Below are 21,093 nucleotides of genomic sequence, written 5' to 3' on the forward strand. Positions count from 1 at the left end.
ATCAATAAATATGCTTTACTTCTACCATCTTTTTATGGATTTAGTCGACAATAAGTTCTCCACACTACATTTGTTAATATTTTAAAATTATCATGTAAACATTCCAATTTAAGGAAAATCATTTCTTTAGGTATTAAAATTTTTCTACCGGGCATAAGCACATTTGTGTAGGTGCCCCATTAAATTAATTTAGTTCCAGTTCCATTTTAAAATTGTTCTTATTTTACTTCAAAACAGTGACGAGCAAAAATTTCAGTCTGCCTACTACCTTTGGAACTGTATACATTTTTTTAAAATCAGTCTTTTCGAGCTGCATCAATTTTCTTAACACGTTGAGCACCGCGTCAGCCATCGGTGGCTGACACTGGACTTTCCATTTAGGCCGCGTCAAAAACCGGTGGCTGACACTGAAATTACATTTAGGCTGTGTCTGCCACCGCTTGCTGACTCTGACCTTTCACATAGGCCGCGAAAAACAGCTGGCTGACAGCGTATAACATAATATAGAACTAATAAATTTCCACTCTTTTATGGAATTGCAGAAAATTTATTTTCTTATTGTGATTCATGGTTTAATAAATTCAATTTAGTAGATTTTTATCCACCACTATTTTTAAACAATTCGTAGTAATAAATAATTCACCACTCCTTTTTTTATTTATTAATGTCTTGCTAAACCTTTTTAAACTAGTAAAATCTGTCTAATATTCGCAATTTTAGTTTGTAGTTAATTACTGTTTGGCCAGACGGGCAAGCTATGTAAAATCAGCGTGGCGCTCAACGTGTTAAAAGCGCATTTCAAAATGTGTCAAATTTATTTAACAAATTTAAAAAATTAAAGCTCAACAAAAGTTTAATTTAGTATAGAAATATTTATAGTAGATCTGAGTTAATAAAAACCATTTGTTTCTTATATCTTTTTAAACCAATTTTAAGTTTTGCCATGTATTTCCTTTGTATTTTATCATGTTGAGTAAAATGAGATTAATACATATCGTAAGAGCTTTTAGTTCAAACGTTATAAAATATTTTCTCTATTAAAAACATTTACGACTCTGAGTGCTTGCGCAAATCACATTAAATTATATTTATTATTTGAAGTTTCATATAAAACAAGGTCATTTGTTGCATGTTCTTTGATATAATATTTAAGGAAATGCATCGTATTTTAATACAGTATTATAAGATATTCATTTTTTTAGTTATGGAATCTTTCGTTATCGTTTAGGTACAAAAAACAAGATGAAAATTAAAGAATATGGATTTTTTCTTTTACACCTTGGTAAGTTAATTTGTTTGTTATATATTGCATTATTAAAAATTATTATATTTCGCATTATTAAAAATTATTGCTTTTTCACACTCATGCGTTCTCAATTTTGATTGGCTTTCATATATGTTACCGAGAATGACTAAAATCGAAAGAATGTCAAATTTCATCGGTCAATGTCAACAATCACATAGTCGCTTTGGTGAATGTCCGAAATGTTTGTTATATCCGATTTGATATTGATTAATGCGTTATTATATTTATTCGATATTTTAATATCTGCTGATGATAGATAAGGAGAAAAATCAGTGTTCAGAGTATCTGTTAAATACGTACTGGGCAATGGCACTTGACCTTAAAAAAACATTGATGTAGGGCATACCGACATTTAACTAGACCTAGTATATATTTCTGTCATTTACGAAAGCGATTATGTGATTGTCAACATTCACTATATATACATACCTGCCAACTCTCCCGCATTTTGCGGGAGATTTTATTTTTATATTTAAAGTGGTAGTAAATATATACTATTTTTTCTTTTATAAAATTAATTTTTAAATGATTTTGATCACCACTATTCTTACAAAAATTAAGCATATATATTAATATGCGTTACTATCATGGTTGTCAACTTAAGTTTTTTCAAATACAACCTATTTGTTTGTTAAAATTGAAGTTTTAATTCCATTTTAATACCACTGGGAAAAATCATAATGGAAGGGATTAAAAGTTGGCAGGTCTGTATATATATATAACATTACGTCATAAAGAAAATTCTACATAACATAATTCTTGCTGTGTGACTTCATTGAATCGTCTGTATTAAATATTCATACTCGCATGAAAGTTTAAATGAAAAATGTAAATTTAAAAATGTCTACACTCAATAATATAATTCATTTATCCAAATATAATTTACGTAAAAATAAAAAAAATTTTATTAAATATTTATTATTTTATTTTATATTAGGCGAAAAATTGTTACTTGTAATGTATACAGATTTTTTACATCATTTTAAAGTACGTTAATTTTACATGACAAAATACAAAATTTGAGCGAAATAGAGTGAATAGTTCTTGAGAAGTCGAATTTTGAAAAAAAGTCCTGTATTTAAACTGTATTTAACTTTGTGACACTGTATAATTATAACCGATAGTGGTTATGAATATTTTACCCCATAGCAGTGTTTCCCAAACTTATGACTTTTGTGTATCCTTTCTAAGTTTTTCGCAACGCTGTGTACCACTAATAAAAAAATGAATGTTTTTTTTACTATAAAAACATTGCTCAAAAGTTAAAAATCACAACTGGCTGTTGACACCACTAATTATTAACTGTTAACTCTGCAAAAAAATAGCAAATAGAAATATACGTAATTGTAAATTTTAATGACTAGCTTTGTTTTTAAATAAAAGTTTTTGACATTTCCGTTTCTTGCAAAATATTTCTTATAAGAATGTGTACCCCCGGTAAACTGTTCCCGTACCCTTGGGGGTACGCGTACCACACTTTGGGAAACACTGCCCTATAGAGATAATTTGACTGTCACCACTGGTTACAGGGCGACTAAATATAACAATTGGTGATTTAAAAATTGCCAGTCTCCACTTGTTCACTACTTTTTTTTAAATCGAAAATTCACATCATGTTTAGATTATTATATTTTTTAACATTTGGAATTAAATTATTATCTTGTAATATTCTGAATATTACTTTATTTTACTTTGATTTCATAAAATTGTTCTTATTAGAAATGAACCTTGTAATTTTTACCATATTTTGAGATATCTTTAGAGCGAAATGTCTTTTATTATTAATATCAATAGTGTTTATAATTGTTCAGAACTTTCAAATTTTTTTTTAAAAGTTTGCCTAGTATTTTAAAAAGTAGCCTCTGTCAAAAAAAGTAACAACAAACCATTGGCCATAAATAAATTTTCAAATTTCACCAGACAGATACCGCTATTCTTTAACATGTTTGAAATATTAATAAAATAAAAAATTAACACGCCGAGAAAAGTAAAAATACTGGTACGAGAAAAGACAAAATACTGGTAGAAGAACTATTTCAATATTAGATAATATTCGAGAGGAGTTAATCTATTCTCAACAATAACAATTCACCGTAAGGAAATTTATCACTGCGAAGAAGCAATTCAATCTAAAAATTGCATTCGTTAAAAACAATTGGTAGTTATGGATTTTTATTATTCCCGGAAAAAAACTAAAAAATGAAATTTATTTGTTACCAGTTTTTACTCCGGTGTGCCACCCCAGAGATGCCAACTTGCTCCCGACAGCAAATATATATTTTAAAGTGGTAGTTTATCAATTGTGATTTTGGGTTTAATAAATTCAATTTAGTAGATTTTTATTCATCACTATTTCTAAATAATTCGTAGGCTTACATAATTCATCACTTTATAGCACTTATGTCATGCTATACCTTTTAAAACGCAAGCAAAAATAGTCAAATATTTGTAAAATTTACGTTGTAATTATTTACCGTTTCTTTAATCATTTTGGCGTGTCCAGAACAGTTGGCATTTCTGCCACCCGATGAGACAATCTAGCGTAACCCGCCGATGGGTCACCCCAGCGTGAACGAGTTAAGCTAGTTATAATCAAGCGTTCTCCTGGATGGAAATATTGGTATTAATCGAGTATTTAGATAATTCCCTTTTCTAAATCTATTTCTAGTTATTTTTGCAAGTGTAAAATCTTCCATAAGGGAAATGCTTGAAACGGGGGAATTGGAAACACTAGAAAAGTTTCCTTGTAAAAACTTTTCATTCTTTGGGGTGAAGAAAAATTAAAACTGAAATTTTTGGGAAGACCAATAAGAATAGTGTCGAGAATGAGAATAAATGGAAAAAGAAATAAATAAATGACAATAAAATTATGAGAATAATCCTGTAGTTGTTTCCAATGCCATTTGCCAACCAGCAAGAGTGCTTATTGAAACCAAGCGATTTAAGGCGCAGGGTTCGTTTCTCGTTTTGCAGTGCCGCCATCTATGGCCAAGAATACGACGTCAGCCACACAGACGTTACAGCCCGTTAACTGGGCGGACCCATTCATTCATCCACTAATCGTAATTTGGAATCTGAAGCAGAAACGATCAATCTCCAATTCAGTAACCCCAGATACATAATTTATTATGGGAATAATGAGAACTTTTTGATCTGACAGACTTAAGGGGGGTCAGGACCCTTTAACGCCTTAAACGATACAATGAAATACCATATTTTCGACACACTGTAACTATCTTTGAATTTATCCTAAAGCTATGAAATTTTTTTTATCATTTACTAGCACTATTATCAATATAATTAAATAGCTAAATTCAAAAAAAATCATTCATAAAAAAAATACAGACTTTTTTTAATATAGTGAAATTTTTTTATTTTCGAAAAAGTGAGTTTCATTGCGCGCAAAGCGTACGAGTCAAATATCATCAAAATAATGTCAAACTAATTTTAAATTAAAGTTATAATTACCCTAAACCTGTGTTACCTAATATTATTTTGATATACATATATTTTAATTTTCTAAAAATTAAAAAAGTTTAAGTTTTTCAAATTTCTTTATTTTTGGCACATTAAACAATTATTTAAAAAAATTTTAAGAGAGTAATGGTTTTTATAGTAGGTACCAGTTGTAGCAAACCATATCATAAAACTTTTCCTAAAGTTTCGTACAATTCTATCAATTAGTTCTTTGTACGCAGTGCGCACAAGTTCAACATATCACATTTTGAGAAAAATGACTTTAAAGTTAAAAATTTGTTTTTTTCGAATACCACTCAATATATTTTTCTAAAAATGCCTAAATAAATAAAATAAATCATTTTACAATACCTACATACAACTTAAACAGTAATACATTAACTAAATTTGACTTATAAACAAAATAAAGTAACATTTCACAACGACTTGTCACATAACGAGCATCGAGTCAAATAGTAATCAACTTTTCAAACATTAGAAATGATTGATACAAAAACCAAACCAACCTAAATGATAGATTTTTGAGATTTATAAAAATCTAAAAGATGATGTTTTAAAATAAATTTTCAAAAGCAAACAAAAGATTTTCAAATTAGTAACTTTTAAAAAATTGTTTATAAAAATGACCACAAAGTTAAAATTTTGATTATTATAACAATATCCATTTTTATGTTTATCTAGAAATCCTAAGTAACCTCAAAGACATAGATATAAAGGAATAAATTTCTTACATTTTATTATTTTATAATAAAATCAATATAAAAAAAAACATTTAAAAATTAAAAGCCACCAGAAATATACATATCCCCCCCTTCACTTTTTTTCATTCTCTCATTTTCACAAATCTTTTTTTGTCGTTTCACTCTACGAGCTACAATAGACTGTTCACTAGCTCGCTTTTCAGCTTTTGTTACGCGGAGTTTATCTTGAGCATGAAAGTTTTGCTTTGCTTTTTTGTTGATTTGTAGCTCCAACAGTTTCATAATAGACATCAAAGACTTTTTTCCATCGTTGAAAACACAAACACCCATACATGCAGCTATTTCGGCAACATTTTTGCCAGCACTAGCAAATTTAGGGCAAAACTTCCATATGAGTGAGTTCAACGACTCATTTGGGTTTTGGGTCTTACCCCCCAAACATCTTTTCAAAAGAGACGGATGAGACAGATCATTAAATATTGGCTTTATTGCCTCCATAACAACTTTAGCAACCAGCATTGGGTGCTTATACTCATGCACTTTGTTGTTATGCACAGCTTTATTATAGCTGCACCAACTATTTTCGCCTTTCGGACAAAACCAGTGCATCGGCTCTTTATCCGTGCTGCAAGTATGAGCCCATATGGCCCAAATCGCTGTTCGCATGTTGACTGAGTTATTGCTGTTTTGGCGAATTGCATTGCCATAATAACTTGTAATTCTATTTATTGTTACGTCTGTCAGTCTTCCCCGACCACCTATCGTCTTACCATCTGAAAGCCTTTTTTTGCCATATGAAGTTTTGAGTTTTCGCAAACGAGTGCCCATTCTCTTCTGTATGTGTCCCACACACTCCACTTTGGTTATCGAAACATCTTTTCCATATGGCTTTGCCTCACAAATAGCCTGGAAAGTTTTACAATCACCATCGCCAATGTATGTTTCATACTTGACGTCATATTTTTCTTCAGATCTTTGGAAAATCCTCTTCATGCCGTCAACCTCCATTTTTCCAGAAGAGCCGGCATGATTTTTCTGGCACACTGTTTTATGAGAAGATAGCCACTTATGATATCTCAAGCCAAACTTTGGACCCTTGTACGAAGCACAACCTTTGCAGAATGTCGACATTACTTCTATGTCAACAGCTTTTCCTGTCTCGCCGCCTACCAGGGTACATACGCCTATTAAAGACGTATGACCTCTGGTTTTCCAGGTGCCGTCTCCACTGACGGTTAGACTGTTTGGATTATCTGATAGACACTTTTCCTCGTTAACTGCCTGTTCCATGGATGACAAAGCAACTTCTTTTGATACTTCCAATATTTTAGAATTAATTTTATCATAAGATTTCTGAGTTATGGGCTTGGGCAAGCACATCACAGAACAAAATGTCTGCAGACTTGAAAGTCCACCACCAATGCACCGCATTGCAAAAACAGATCTTCTGTTTACTTCTGGAATGTTCTTATTCACTCCTATCAGTTTGCAGCTTTTAAAAACATCCCTTTTCTGACATGCTTGACATGTTATTTCAAAAGAAGACAACAATCCACACTGGGATTTCTCAGTCATTTTCAAGGAAGCATGACAAATTCTACAAGCAGCTACATTATTGAAAAAACTTATCAAGGAAGCAACATCAATAAGGCGATAACCATCAAAAGTCTCTTTAGTTTCAGTTTCGATATCCTTGAAACTGGAACATGACATCGAAAGCTTTTTCTTAGAAGCACTTTTAAAATCCTCTTTTTCAATAAAAACATTGCAACTGCCCACATTTACACTTTGCCGAAATTGATTTCCACGAAATCTTCTCTTTTTTGGTCTCTGACCAGATCTACGAGGATTATTCATGATTATTTATAATAAATAAATCAAACCGAAACTAGATTTTTGACTAAAATGAAAGCTAATAGACGAATGTACAAATATTAATCTAAGATTAAAAAACGCATGCAATTCGAATATAAACAAATAAAATCTGCAAAGGGTTGGAGCAGAGTTGAGTTGTAGACACTTTAAATCTCAGATTATTATTAGAAACTATAAGATAAGCCCGAAATGAAGCAATTCGCGACCACGCCCACTAAAGCAATTGTTGGTGAGTGACTTGTCTTCTAACCCTTATAACTTTTGAACCAATTGAAAGATTTCGAAATGTAAGATATGAAAATGCGCAGAATAATGCAAGGAATAAAAAAAAATGATTCTTGAAAAATCGATTTTTTGAGAGTTTTAAGGGTCCTGACCCCCCTTAAAATCCACCGTCACCACTTACTGCATAGGAAGTCTTCGGCTGGCTGAATTCGAACTCCCGTTCTCACGAACTGGGGCCGAGCTCCCTACCAACCAAGCTATCCCCACCCTTGAGTAATCCTTTTTAATCCTTTTTTTTTCTCTAGAAATGACGTTTAAAATCAACCATCCTCAAACGGTTTATTTTTGCTAAAAATCTTTTCACTTGTCGGTATCACAACTTTCAGCAGTAAGTAGAATAAAAGACAGAAATGTTAAAAACGGAGATGATAATAATCTGATAGAGGTTACATCATACTAGAGAAATAAAAATACATTTAAAAGATAAAAAGACAGAATATTAAAAAATTAGAAAATTAATGATTTCCAAAAATGATATAGTTTTATTTTATTTTATTATTGTGATATAGTTTTTATTTTTTATGTTATTAACTCTCCCAAAAATCCAGGTTAACACACAAAATACAATTATGGATTAATTAAAATCTTTTTGCCAAAGATTTCTCGGTATGGGAAGCATTGTAAATGTCTGAAAGTTTATTCATGAAAGAGTCTGCATTACTTCATCCTTTGCTGTGACAAAAACTAGAACGGAAATTTTAGTCCTGATTCTGTAAAATGGTCTGCTGAAGCCGCTTGTGGCGCTATTCCAATTTTCATAATCTCCGACATTTGGAATGTTATTTCACTAAGCTTTCAACGAAGCTTACAATTGTATAACCACCAATATATTTGACTATTTATTTTTATCTGCTTATACTATTTTATGTAGTGATAGACGAAGTACTTTTAATACTTATTTGTAAAGATATCAATACTTTACATTTGCTACCACAAGAAAAAATGATTTCTTCTGGAATTACGGAAATTCCGTAGTTGTTGGAGGGTTTGTATTCATCGTAGACTACTAACATTCTAGTGATAGACAGAATGGTAGTCGGAATACAAATTTAATAGAAAAAAAGGCACTTTATCACTGTCTACATACATATCTTATGTTTAGATGCATCACCGTTGAAGAAGGTTGCTGTGAGTCGTATTCTGTCAATTTGGAAAAAACAATTAAACTTGACACTTAGCTGCATTTTGTTTGCAATTTAATTTTTCTAAATGTTGGTGAAGATAATAATTTTTCAGTCTTCGTTGTACCGGAATGAAAGTTTAGTCAAAAAAACAATTGTTTTGAATTGTGCCAAGAATTTATATATAGTCGCATTTAATTACAATTTAAATGAATGAGATTAAACGATTAAAAATAGTTTTTGACTACGATTACATGTTTAAATTATTTGGTGTTGCATATGAACTTTTAAATCATTTATGTGCAGTGGTGCGGAAATAAGTTTAAGTGGATAAAAATATAATATATTAAAACATTAACGTAGCTACCACTAGAAATTTTTTTTACAAAAAGCATTGAAAGTTAGCATACCTGTAAAACTAAGAGTTTTCGTATGGTAATAACTAATAACTTTAATCTCATTATTTGAAGAATTTTAAAAATTAAGTATGAGTTTTGCATAGTGTACTTAAAATGATGTAGTACATACATTAGTATAGTTCAGAGTATGACTCTTGTATATAACGTACTAGAAATTAAAATACTAAATAACAACTGTGCTAAGTTCCTAATCAAGGTGTTTAGAAATCCACTTTGAGGAATATTTCTCAGTTTTTAGTTAAAAGTACTGGCAACACTGGGTAGTTCTTACAAAAGACACCAACAATGCGTTAATAGTTAAAGTTTCAATAAATTAAAAAAAAATAATTATTTCAGCCTCACTTAGAGGTAATCAGAAATAAAAAGGAACTCTATGTATACCGGGCTGTTAACTTGTAACGCTTTTTTGGAAAAAAAGCTTCTTCTAGTGGTAGATAAGTTTATGTTTCAATGCATGATTCCTTGCTTTGTAAATTTGATTTAAATCCGTTTTCCACATCATCTCATGTAAATGGTTCAAAAGTTCATATGAAACACCATTTGTTCCAACTCTATAGTGGTAACTCTTTTCAAATATTTGCAAAAAGCAAAGTAGTTGGTAGCCCTGTGTATAAGTTTAAATTATCAATATGTAATGATAGGGAAAACCCTAATCCTTATAATTTATAACAAGCAAAAATATAATTTTAAAACAATAAACTTGAATTTTGTGCAACTGTAAGCGTTATCTGATAAAACGAAGCAAGTTTGCATCACCGTACTATATGATTCTGCCTTGCCTTTACTTATCTATGTTTAATTTATTTATATCTAGTGATGCTGAAATAACTTTTAAATGAATTTCTTAATTCAAGAGTTTGAAAAAGAAGTATCCCCACTCTATTAAAATAAAATGTTAACAAAAGTCCGATAAGTCTTGTAAGATACGTATAATTATCTATAAAGAATTTCAATAGAAAATAAAATATAGTACCGTATATATAGAAGAATCCTAAAATTTTTCAAGAATTCAGGAACTGAAAATTAAGGAATTTGTGAGCTTAAGCATATCTGGGGTGTAGGATTTAAATTCTAAAGAAAATCAAACTTAACCCTTTTACGGGCCCTTTATTTCTAGTAAAGGTAAATTAAAGTATTTTTGGAATTGAAATTGTTTTAAGAACAGTAATTGATATAAAAAAAAACTCATTTAGTTTATAAAAATGCCATTTTTTTGGTGGTAAATATATCTAACATGATCTATTAGGAACTTACTGTCTTTTATTTTTCTTTATTTATAAAATAAATTCCTTAAATGCTACAAACTTCAAAAGGAATTATGTATTTTACAACTTTTATACGATTTTTAAAAGTGACAAATGGTTACCAATTTTATTCAAACTCACTTCAAGAAAGCTGAAGTTATTGAAAAATGGAAACCTAAATTAAAAGTGGTAAAACGTGGTGGTAAGTATACTTACCACGGCCTTCAAAAGGGTTAATAGTTTACTAGAATTCATTAATAAGAATTTGAAAATATTTACTTCTTTCATGACATTTAAACATAAAACTTCCATTTTAGGGATATTGCTAGTGCCTTCCTTAGGATCGGGACTAGATTGGGAACAACAAGGAGAGGATCAGTGGCATTATGATCCAGTCATATCTTACAACGCTGGACCTACAAATAATAACCAAGGTTATTCACAGCAGAACCAGAACAATAGAGGAGCAAACTGGAATCCGGGAGATTCTCAGCAAAAAGATTCCGCAGCTTGGGATAGCGGTAGGAATCAACAACAAAACAGAGGATGGAATCAACAAGACACCCAGCTTAAGGATGACGGAAGATGGAACAATCAGCCAGATAACAGAAACTGGGGCCCATCAGACACGCAATTTAAAGATGACAGCGTATCAAATGCAGTTGGAAACCAGAGACCAGACCAAACGTGGACTCAAGGTGGTGATAGTCAAACAAAGGACACTGCTAATTGGGGCGCAAGGGGTGAAGACTCGAACAGAATGTTTAGACCTGAAGACACTCAGTTTAAAGATCCTGGCTCTTGGTCTAATGAAGGAAATGATATTTCTGGTAGAAATTGGAGAGAAAATGATGCTCAAAGAAAGGATTCATGGAATGCTGATGGAAGAGGTAATTGGAATCCTGATGATTCTCAAATAAAAGATTCGGGAAACGGAGGTGGTGATTGGAATAACAGAGACGAACAAGTAAAAGTAACTCCGGCATGGGATCAGGGGGTCAATCAGCAACTTCCAGGGGCAGTTACAGGTGCTGGATGGACACCTGATGATGGCAGTAATGCAATAACTGGAGATTCATTAGGACCATCAGGTGATTCCTACGTACCGCCAATAGATGATTCAATACAAGATAGTTTCCCGAATCAAGGACAGCCACCTCTCGATAATTCTAATCGACCGGATACTTCACCAGGTATTATTGAAAGCAATCTCAGAGGTGACAGTGGTGGGGATTATGGTCAAAATGTTCCAGAAAACACTGGGGGATTCGATGGATTTCCAGCAAATAATGGGAGAGTTCCTCAAGGCAATTACAAAGGGGGTGATGAAGGAAGGTATGCAGGTGATGACCCAAGTCAGTGGCGTTTAGAAGATTCTATACCCGGAACTCCTGGTGTCGATTATCCAAACTACAACACTATTCCGACTACAGGATTTGATTGCAAACAACATGAAAATCCTGGATATTATGGTGACGTTGAAGCGCAATGTCAAGTAAGTTAACTTTTGTAATTAAAAAATAACTATCTTGTTTTTTTTTCGTGGGGAAACTCGTTATAGTCAAAAATTATATTGTTAGGTATTACTTATTCACCAAAGTTTTTTTACTTATATAGTTACTTATAGTTGTACTTAATAGTTTTACTATAGTTATACTTTACAAAGTTATACTTATGTAGTTACTTATATTCATGAAATATTTAACTTTATTAATCATTTAAATTATATTTAATTTAATTACCGATCATTATTAACCCTTTTGGGACGGGCAAGTCATTAATGTATTCCTAAGGAATAAGTATCAGGATGGTAAAAAATAAAAAGCTGTAGCTTGAGTTTGGGCATAGCTAATTTGACAGATTTATTTTTGCTTTCACTTTAAATTTAACACATCCAAACCATGTGTGTTAAAAGTGTTACCATACAATTTTTAATTCGAAATAAGTAGTGGTGAATTAAATAAATCAAACAATTATAACCCCGTCCACATTTAAACTACGAACGGAATCACCAATGGCAGGGAAATAATACTTTGCTATCTTAAAGCTGGCAGCATAAAGCAAATTTTTAAATTGCAAGTCTGCACCTTAGTTATAGGGAAGGTAATCTAATGCAAAATTTCCCATTTAAAATTTTTGAATTACTATATGAATTTATATTTATTAAACAAAGTGGTACGTAACTTTGAATCTTCGAAGAATTTTTGTTTGATTAATTATGTGTCTGTGTGTTTTTTTTTCTTCTTTTTTTTTGCTGATTTATAGCACAAAGAGGATTCCAACCGATTTTTTGCGAGCATTGGGGTGGGTCGGAGTGTCTTAAAATTTGTAACGTTTGTGCGGAAAAATTGCCAAGTATCATTAGTAATAAGTATACAAAATTATACATCAATGCAGGCCTGCCAACTTTCTAAGCTTTTTGTAAAAAATTCTTCTAGTGGTAGCTAAGTTTATGCTTAAATGTGTTATTCTCTCTTTTATATATTTGAATGTAAAGTTATATTTCGCGCCACTACTTACAAATGATTCAAAAGCTTATATAAAAAGCAAATTTTCTAACCTTCACGTATTTTATGTTTTTACCTGTCTGTGTTATCCCTGTTTTGTGTGCTGTCCTTTCTATCTACGTTTTCCACAATATTATTTAACTACCTAACATATTATTTTACTAACCCAAATAATTTCAACATCAATGGCCTTTGATTCAGTTTGTAATCATATAATTTACGGAGGTGGCCTTTTTGGCCAGGTACTCCGGTGCACCTATTACTAGTTTCCGCAGTTTCCTTCACGTATTGAAACTTTTAAATTATTGCAAAATTACCAAATATTGTGTAAGATTCAGCAGAGATGCCAACTTGCTCCGGACAGCAAATAAATATTTTCGACTGGTAGTTTATTAATGTGTAATTCTTGGTTTAATAAATTCAACTTATTAGGTTTTTATCCACCAGTATTTCTAAATAATTCGAAAGCTTATATAATTCGCCATTTTGCGATCGTAGAGCTGCCAATTTGCTCCACTTTACAAAATAGTATTTTCTAGCGGTAACGAAATTTAAGTAATTTTTAGTTTAGTATTTTTAATTTTAACTATGTTTTCCAAAACTAAATATCAAAAATTATAAGAATCATATAACATGCAACCTGAAAGCATTAATTATTTGGTTACTGTTTTTTAAAATAGGCGTAACTATGTTAATTCGCTACCACTATATTAAAATTTTTCCAGAGAGCGGAGCAGTTGGCATCCCTGGATTCAGTTATATAATTGTCTACCACTTATATATGGCCATTTTATCGCTTGATAAAATAAAAACCAATTTGTATTACAAGAGATTTTAATATGATAATTATATACAGGCATGATTTGAAAATATACGTAGGTACTTATTTACAGACATAATTGGTGATACAATCAGTGGTGAAAGCCAGACGGAAAAGAGGAAAGGCTGGTAGTAAAACCATTTCAGTTATAGCTAGTTTTGGGGAGGAGTTTACTTATTCTTTTTTTAAATTTTTCAACAATATCTACTTTATCTTGGAAAAGTAGCAGTTTTATATATATGCCAGAATCATAAAAGAAATCTTGATAGTTACAGATATTTCATTTTTTTCGAAAAAATTGCTGGAATGTAAAGTTTCACGTACCAGGTTTTTCTCTTTTCCGTCATGCTATTTAAGGGCTTTCACCCATGGATACAATGCTTCGTAAGTAGAAGCCTTAATTCCTTAATATATTTCTTTAATAATATAAGTGGTAGTTTTGTTTTACATTTTGCAATTTTATATACAATATTTTTTATCATTATGTCATGCAAACAATTCAAACATGTAAGACATAATTTTCCCGGACTAGTAATTTTAGCACAATGTCACGTAAAAATGCGCTTTTGATCTGTCTCCTTTTCATACAAAAAGTTAAAAAGTAGTAGCAAAACCACCTCGTTTCCACTCTGTTTTTCAAAAAATTTATCCATTCGTGAATGCCACAAACATAAATGGTTCAGTATATTTGTAATCTGTGCTACAATCTTTTGTAGTAAATTTTTTTTCAAATCGAAGTTGTAGCTATAGTGACAAGTTTGCAACCACTTTTATGAAACTTTAATGGTATACTTTTAAAATTTTAATCTAGAACAGCAGTAATTCATTTTTTTTCTTTTTTTGGAATACATGCTTTTTTGAAATGTTAACAATATTACCAAAAATTCTGAAGGCTTTAGTTTTATAATTGTCTACCACTCTATTAAATATTTTATTAAAAGAGTATTAACCCTTTCGCGCCGACTGTCACAAATACGTGCCAGCATGAAACCGTATCAATCAGGGTAAAAATATAAAACTGGTAATCAAAGTATTTCTTCAGCAGTTTATTTGTGGGCGGAGTTATAATTGTTTAATTTACTTAATTCACCATTACTTTGTTCAAAATAAAACTATTTAGTTATACTTTGAATTAACATTGATTATATGTATGATTAAACTAACAGTAATTAAAGTAAAAGCAAAGTAAGTCTGTCAAATTAGCAACGAGTACATTTAAGTTACCGTTTTTTTATTTAATTACAACTTGATTCTGATTTTGTACGAATGCTTTTCTGAATCACCCGTCCCCAAGGGGTTAATTAGCAATCTTGATGCTGTTGCGCAATGATTCATGGGTTGAATAAAATAATTAAAACACTTCTACACTAACTAAGATGTACTTCTATATTGAGCATTTCTTTGCAGACAATCTTTCCTTTGAGAGCAAATGTGTTGGAAGATTTTGAATTGTTTGCAGAATTCGAATAAACACGATTGAAGCATTTAAAAGCGGTGTTCTTTTTACCCATACAAAACTTGAAGCTACCAAAATTGTTAAAGGTTCCCTTCCTTTTTTCAAAATTACTAAAATTCAATTCAATTCAAAATTGTTGGTGTTAAAGATGGAAAAAACTTAATAACAAAACTTTATTAGTCATTTTTATGAATCCTTTACTTGGGTAAAAGAAAATCGTCTCTAAATGCTTGGGGCATGATGATACCAATTGTGTATTTTGCCATGTAAATTTATCCAAAACATTCGTTACTGAAACAAATATCGCTTAAAATTAGTTTGTATAGAAATGTGTCCATCCATTACTTTGGTTTCCTGCATAAAATTTTACAAATGCCAATCTTTTGGCTATCATGCCATTTGATTACGAACTTTTCAATACTTTTTCACAGTTGTCCAGCATCACATAGATTACACTGAGGTGAGCCATCACCTCCTACATCAGAAGGCCTCCCCACAATACTTCGTATGTAGTCTGTGCTGACTATTTAAAAAGTGAACCAGTTGTGCAAATGAACCCATGTTCTCTATTTAAAAGTAATTGAGAGAAATTTATCAGATATATTTGAAATTGCCAAATATGAGTATGGACGAACAAGCCCAAGCTTCCTCTGTAACATGGCTTTTATTTAATTCTTGCCCCCATAAAGAGATCCAAAATACTTTTAACCCTAAGTAGACGTTGTCTCATCTGACTGGACATAAAATATCATTACTCTTAAGTTTAAAAGTGTTGTATCTTGATATTTTATTACGTTGTTCTATGATTGTTACATGAAAATACTATATTGTGTACTTTAAATGATCGTAATTTTAATATATTTATTACCGTCATTACATCTCTTTCAGATCTTTGAAGAGTTGAAGTACATCTTTAAAAAAAATTCTTCATAGTAATAATGCAAATCGATTGCCGTTTTTTTAAAAAAAAATTTTGTTAAATAAAAAGCCACATTACGTCACCAATAGCCCATGGTGTAGCTCTAGTGAGAGGTTATGTTTTGCATCTAAAAAATTCTCATTATTAAACCTCAATTTCAACCTCTTTTACACTTCAAAAAACATAATACTTTAATAGTCATAAAAGTTGTTTGAAAATCGAAATCACACTTTTCCTAGGTGAGCTTCAAATTATAAAAGTTATAAATCGGAAATTAAAAAGGTGAAAAGACATATTTGTAGAAATATATTGAGGGTATATATAGATAGGAAATATACAGGATTTGTATAAACATTTGCTTATGCACAAGGAGAAGATATAAAATCTAACTCTTTTTTGTAATACTATTTTCATATTCTATATCAGCATTAAATGAGATGAGCTTTAAAATAATTAAAACAATAGTCAAAAGAAGAGACAGAGAAGGAAGAAATCTTATACAAAAAATTATGAGCAATCATTCAAAAATTTAAAGAGTGTACATTCTCCGAAAATCGAAGGTTCAAATGATAATCCTTAATCATTTTATGAAACAAAAATTCGCAAGAATGAAATTTAACTTTACAAATAAAAAGATTAGCATAGTTAGATGAATTCCACACATACCTTTCAGAACTGCAGAAATAATTTCCAATTTGTAATATTTCAGGTATTTCATATTTGCCAAGCTGATGGCCGCCATGACGCCTTCCTTTGTCCATTGGGAACTATATTTAATCAGCAATATTTTGTCTGCGTTTGGTGGTTCAATTTCAATTGTGATGACACAGCCATGTATTATGGATTGAATGCTGATCTGTACAAGGGTGGTCATGGAGCTCAAGGAAACTTCAAAGGAGACTCATATCCCGGAGGAACGACATCAGGAGCGGGAGGTCCTTTTACGACACCAACACCAGTAGATATTTCTGACAATGGACCTGGTTATGTAGGACCAATAAACCGCAATGATTTGCCTGACCAAAATCTTCGACCAGTTGGTGATCGAGGTGTCATTGGAGTACCAGGAAGTGGGGATATTGGACAACCAAATCCAGATCTCGGGGGAAACTATGCACCAGACGAGGCTGTTGCTCCTATTCCAGGTTCAACTCCAGGTTTCCAAAGGCCTACCGAGAGACCCGTAATTAGCGTGCCTGGAACAGGACCTGGGACTGGCGTTACTTCACCACAAGGAGATTCCAATGCATACGGACCAAACACAGATGGAAAGATAAATCGAAATGAAGGTAAGAAAAACTGGGGTCCCGATCAAGGGTCTAAAAGGAACGATAACCGAAATGGAAATTGGAACAATAGGGGTGTTAAAGGTGGTGATTGGGGTGAAAGTAACAGCAATCAAAAAAGTCGATTGTGGAATGGTGCTGAAAACGAATTCGGAAGTAGTTTAGAGAAAAGATGGGGGTCTGATATCGATGATTCCGTGAGAGAAAGCTGGAATGACCAGCGAGAGTCTTCCGCCGTTCAAGAACCTGTTTGGCTGAATCGGGCGTACGTATCAGATGTTGATGAACCCGTATGGAATAATAATCAGCCGGAATATGATGATGTTTTGGGAGCGGGAACTGCTCTCGTCTCCAGAGAATCGCCACAATCAAGGGAGTGGAGATTAGAGAATGAAGTTTCCGATGTGTCTAAGGAAAAAACGACTTCTTCATTGGAGAGAGAGCTCGAGGATTTGAGTAAGGAAACTGACTTCAGCCGCAGAAAGAAGAAGACAGATAACACCAATACCAATGAAAAGAAGAAAGCTGCTTTGAAAAATAACACTAACAAGTGGTGGAGAGATGCAAAAATGTTTCTTGAAAAAACTGACAAGGTATCCCACAATTCATCTTATACGAAGCCCCGAGAGGAACCCATTTTAGACAGTACTGACTCTTCACTAGGTGATGTAAATGTATATTTTGACTTGAACCGTGACTATACATCTGATAAAAGTGCAAAACAAAGAATATGGACTCTCTTATGAACAAAGTTTTAGTATGCATATGCATAATTTGTGATGTAAATACGTATTTTATGTGAACATTGTGTTATTTTAATTATTATTTATTTTATTGTATGTAATGTATATATAATTTTATCATTCACTTATTTTAAAGTAAAAACCATCAAACTGCTTTTAAAATACACATTCGATTTGTAGTCATATTTTCCAACTAGCTTTTAACCCCTCTTAACCCGTTTAAAGCCTTATCATGAAACTCAATGGATATATGAATGATGTCTACATCAAAACGCGGTAGTAATACATAATCGCCTTTCAAAAGGATACTTTTTACCGTAGCTTACCATTTTAGCCTTAATACAAACACTGAGCTTTGAATTCAGCTAAACACAATAAGTATTTATGCTATTAATATATCATGGTAGTCAGAACTATCTTGTTTATGTGAAATAAATCTTAATAATGAAACACGTGTACTACCACATTCTTCATTTTTGAACAAATGGAACAGTCCATTTTATAGGACACTAGATACAAATTGATTAAAATAGAGTATTCTGCTTCCGTATTCACAAAACATAATATGTTTGGTAATTTAAAGGTCATAAATAGGTATCAAAGCATTATATATTCTAAATCAAGGATGAAGACAAATATAATTATTAGTAAAAATGCTTACATTTTTCAGTAGGTGTTTGAAAACAATATTTTATGATATGACGTTATGTTTTGTAATCTAAAGGAAATAAATACGTTTGAAAGCAACATATCAAGGATTACGACAAATATTATTTTTATTTATATAATAAAATGTTTACTTGTTTCAGTATATATTTAAAACAAGATTTTGAGATATAGTGTTATATTTTGCAATTAAAAGAAATAAAACAGTGTAAAAGCAATATATTTTGTATCAAGGAATATGATAAATGTAATTTATTAGTAAAAGTACATAATTCAGTAGATTTTTAAAACAATGTTTTAAGATATGATGCTATGTTTTGTAGCTTAAAGGAAATAAATATGCGTAAAAGTAATATATTTTGAATCAAGGATTGTGACAAATTTAATTTATTAGTAAAAACTACATAATTCAGTAGATGTTTTAAACAATGTTTTAAGTTACAGTGTTATGTTTTGTAATTTGAAATAAATAAATATAAATAAAAGCAATATATTTTGAATCAAGCATTATGACAAGTATAATTTATTATTAAAACTAAAGTCGATGTTTATTTAGTAGATGTTTAACCTTTTTAACTTTTATGAAAAGAGCTCTGACTCAAGCAGCCTAATATCGTACGGGCGTGATTTCAACGCGATTTTTTAACGTTAGCATAGTAGCTAATATTTACGTGTTCTGCATTAAAATTTAATTAGTGGTATTTTACTTTTAAGTGGCAGTAAAATTTATGTTTTTGCATTGATGCCAACAACTTCGGATGCGACATATGTTTTAAAACGGTAGAGAACTATAAACTAAATTTTGAAGATTTTCGGTTAGTTTTGCTCACTTCTCAAAATGTGCGATACGACACAATAATAACCGAGCGGCGTTTGAATTAAGCCTTTGAATTATTTAGAAGTAACGGTAAGTAAAAACCTCATAAACCAATAATATATATATATATACCTGCCAACTTTTAATCCTTTCGAAGATGAGTTTCCCCTGTGGTAGTAAAATGGAATTTGAATTACAATTGGCAGAAAGCATGCTCTGTATTTTTTAAAGGGCTTTTGCTGACGACTACACTATCAGAGATGCCAACTTGCTCCGGACAGTAAATATATATTTTAAAGTGGTAGTTTATCGATTGGGATTCTTGGTTTAATAAATTCAATTTAGTAGATTTTTATCCATCACCATTTCTAAATAATCCGTAGGCTTATATAATTCACCACTTTATAGGATTGATTTCATGTTATACCTTTTAAAAAGCAAGCAAATATTTACGCCGTTGGTATCCTTGCGCTATTACTTATTAATATATATGCTTAATTTCTTAAAAAATAGTGGTACTCAAAAAGTAATAAATTAAGTTTATAAATGCAATGAATATAGGCCTATGCCTATGTCAAGTCTTTACCTAAGTGTCGGCCCCGAAGGGGCCCTAACTCATTCGTCGCAGTGAATAAAATTTAAATGGTGAGCCTAAGCTCAAAAGCAGGGGAAAAGAATATAGGCATGGGTGAAAGCCCTTATATAGCAAGACGGAAAAGAGAAAAACCTGGTACGTAAAATATTTCATTCCAGCATTTTTTTCGAAAAAAATGAAGTATCTGTAACTATCAAGATTTCTTTAATAATTCTGGCATATATATGAAACTGCTTCTTTTCCAAGATAAAGTAGATATTGTTGAAAAATTTAAAAAAAGAACAAGTAAACTCCTCCCCAAAACTAGCTATAACTGAAATGGTTTTACTACCAGCCTTTCCTCTTTTCCGTCTCGCTTTCACCCCTGAATATAGGAAAGCATACATTTCACTACCACTTTAAATGTAGAAAAATAAAATTTCTAGCCAAATGCGTAAAAGTTGGCAGGTATATGATACTTTTGTAGTGACGTAATTTTAGCTAAAATTCAAAATATTTAAATTCCTTTTACTCCAATTGCCAGAAAGAACCACCCTAAAGATCACAATTCAAGACGAATGGGAAAAAGGCCCCAGGCGCCCAGATAAATATTGATGATGATGGCAGGTATATGAGCACAGAACAAACCAGTATAAGGTGAATAGGTTGGTGGCGCTACGCGCACATTACTGAGGCACCACTTTTGTCAGATATGTCATGATAAACCTTCTAAAAAAAATAACAAAATCCGTTTAATAATTGCAAATTTAGTTTGTAGTTATTTAACGTGGCCTAATGGGCAAGCCATGAAAAATTAGAGTGGCGTTCAACGTGTTAAGGCAGTTTTAATTTTGCCATCACTATAAAAAAATCATCA

The 21,093-nt window shown here is 31.5% G+C and overlaps 1 protein-coding gene across 1 annotated transcript; it reads left to right on the top strand.

Moving 5' to 3' along the window:
- Positions 1–1,100: 1,100 nt before the first annotated feature.
- LOC107456761 (uncharacterized) lies at positions 1,101–19,309 on the top strand. Its single transcript, XM_016074706.4, has 3 exons — positions 1,101–1,282; positions 10,746–11,923; positions 16,840–19,309. Exons 1-3 carry the CDS (start codon positions 1,243–1,245, stop codon positions 18,160–18,162), a joined length of 2,541 nt encoding a protein of 846 aa, XP_015930192.1. The 5' UTR covers positions 1,101–1,242; the 3' UTR covers positions 18,163–19,309.
- The last annotated feature ends 1,784 nt before the right edge of the window (positions 19,310–21,093 follow it).

The sequence above is a fragment of the Parasteatoda tepidariorum genome, chromosome 5 (genome assembly GCF_982258835.1).
Source record: "Parasteatoda tepidariorum strain Cologne lab strain chromosome 5, Ptep-v5.0, whole genome shotgun sequence".
Classification (NCBI taxonomy): Eukaryota; Metazoa; Arthropoda; class Arachnida; order Araneae; family Theridiidae; genus Parasteatoda; species Parasteatoda tepidariorum.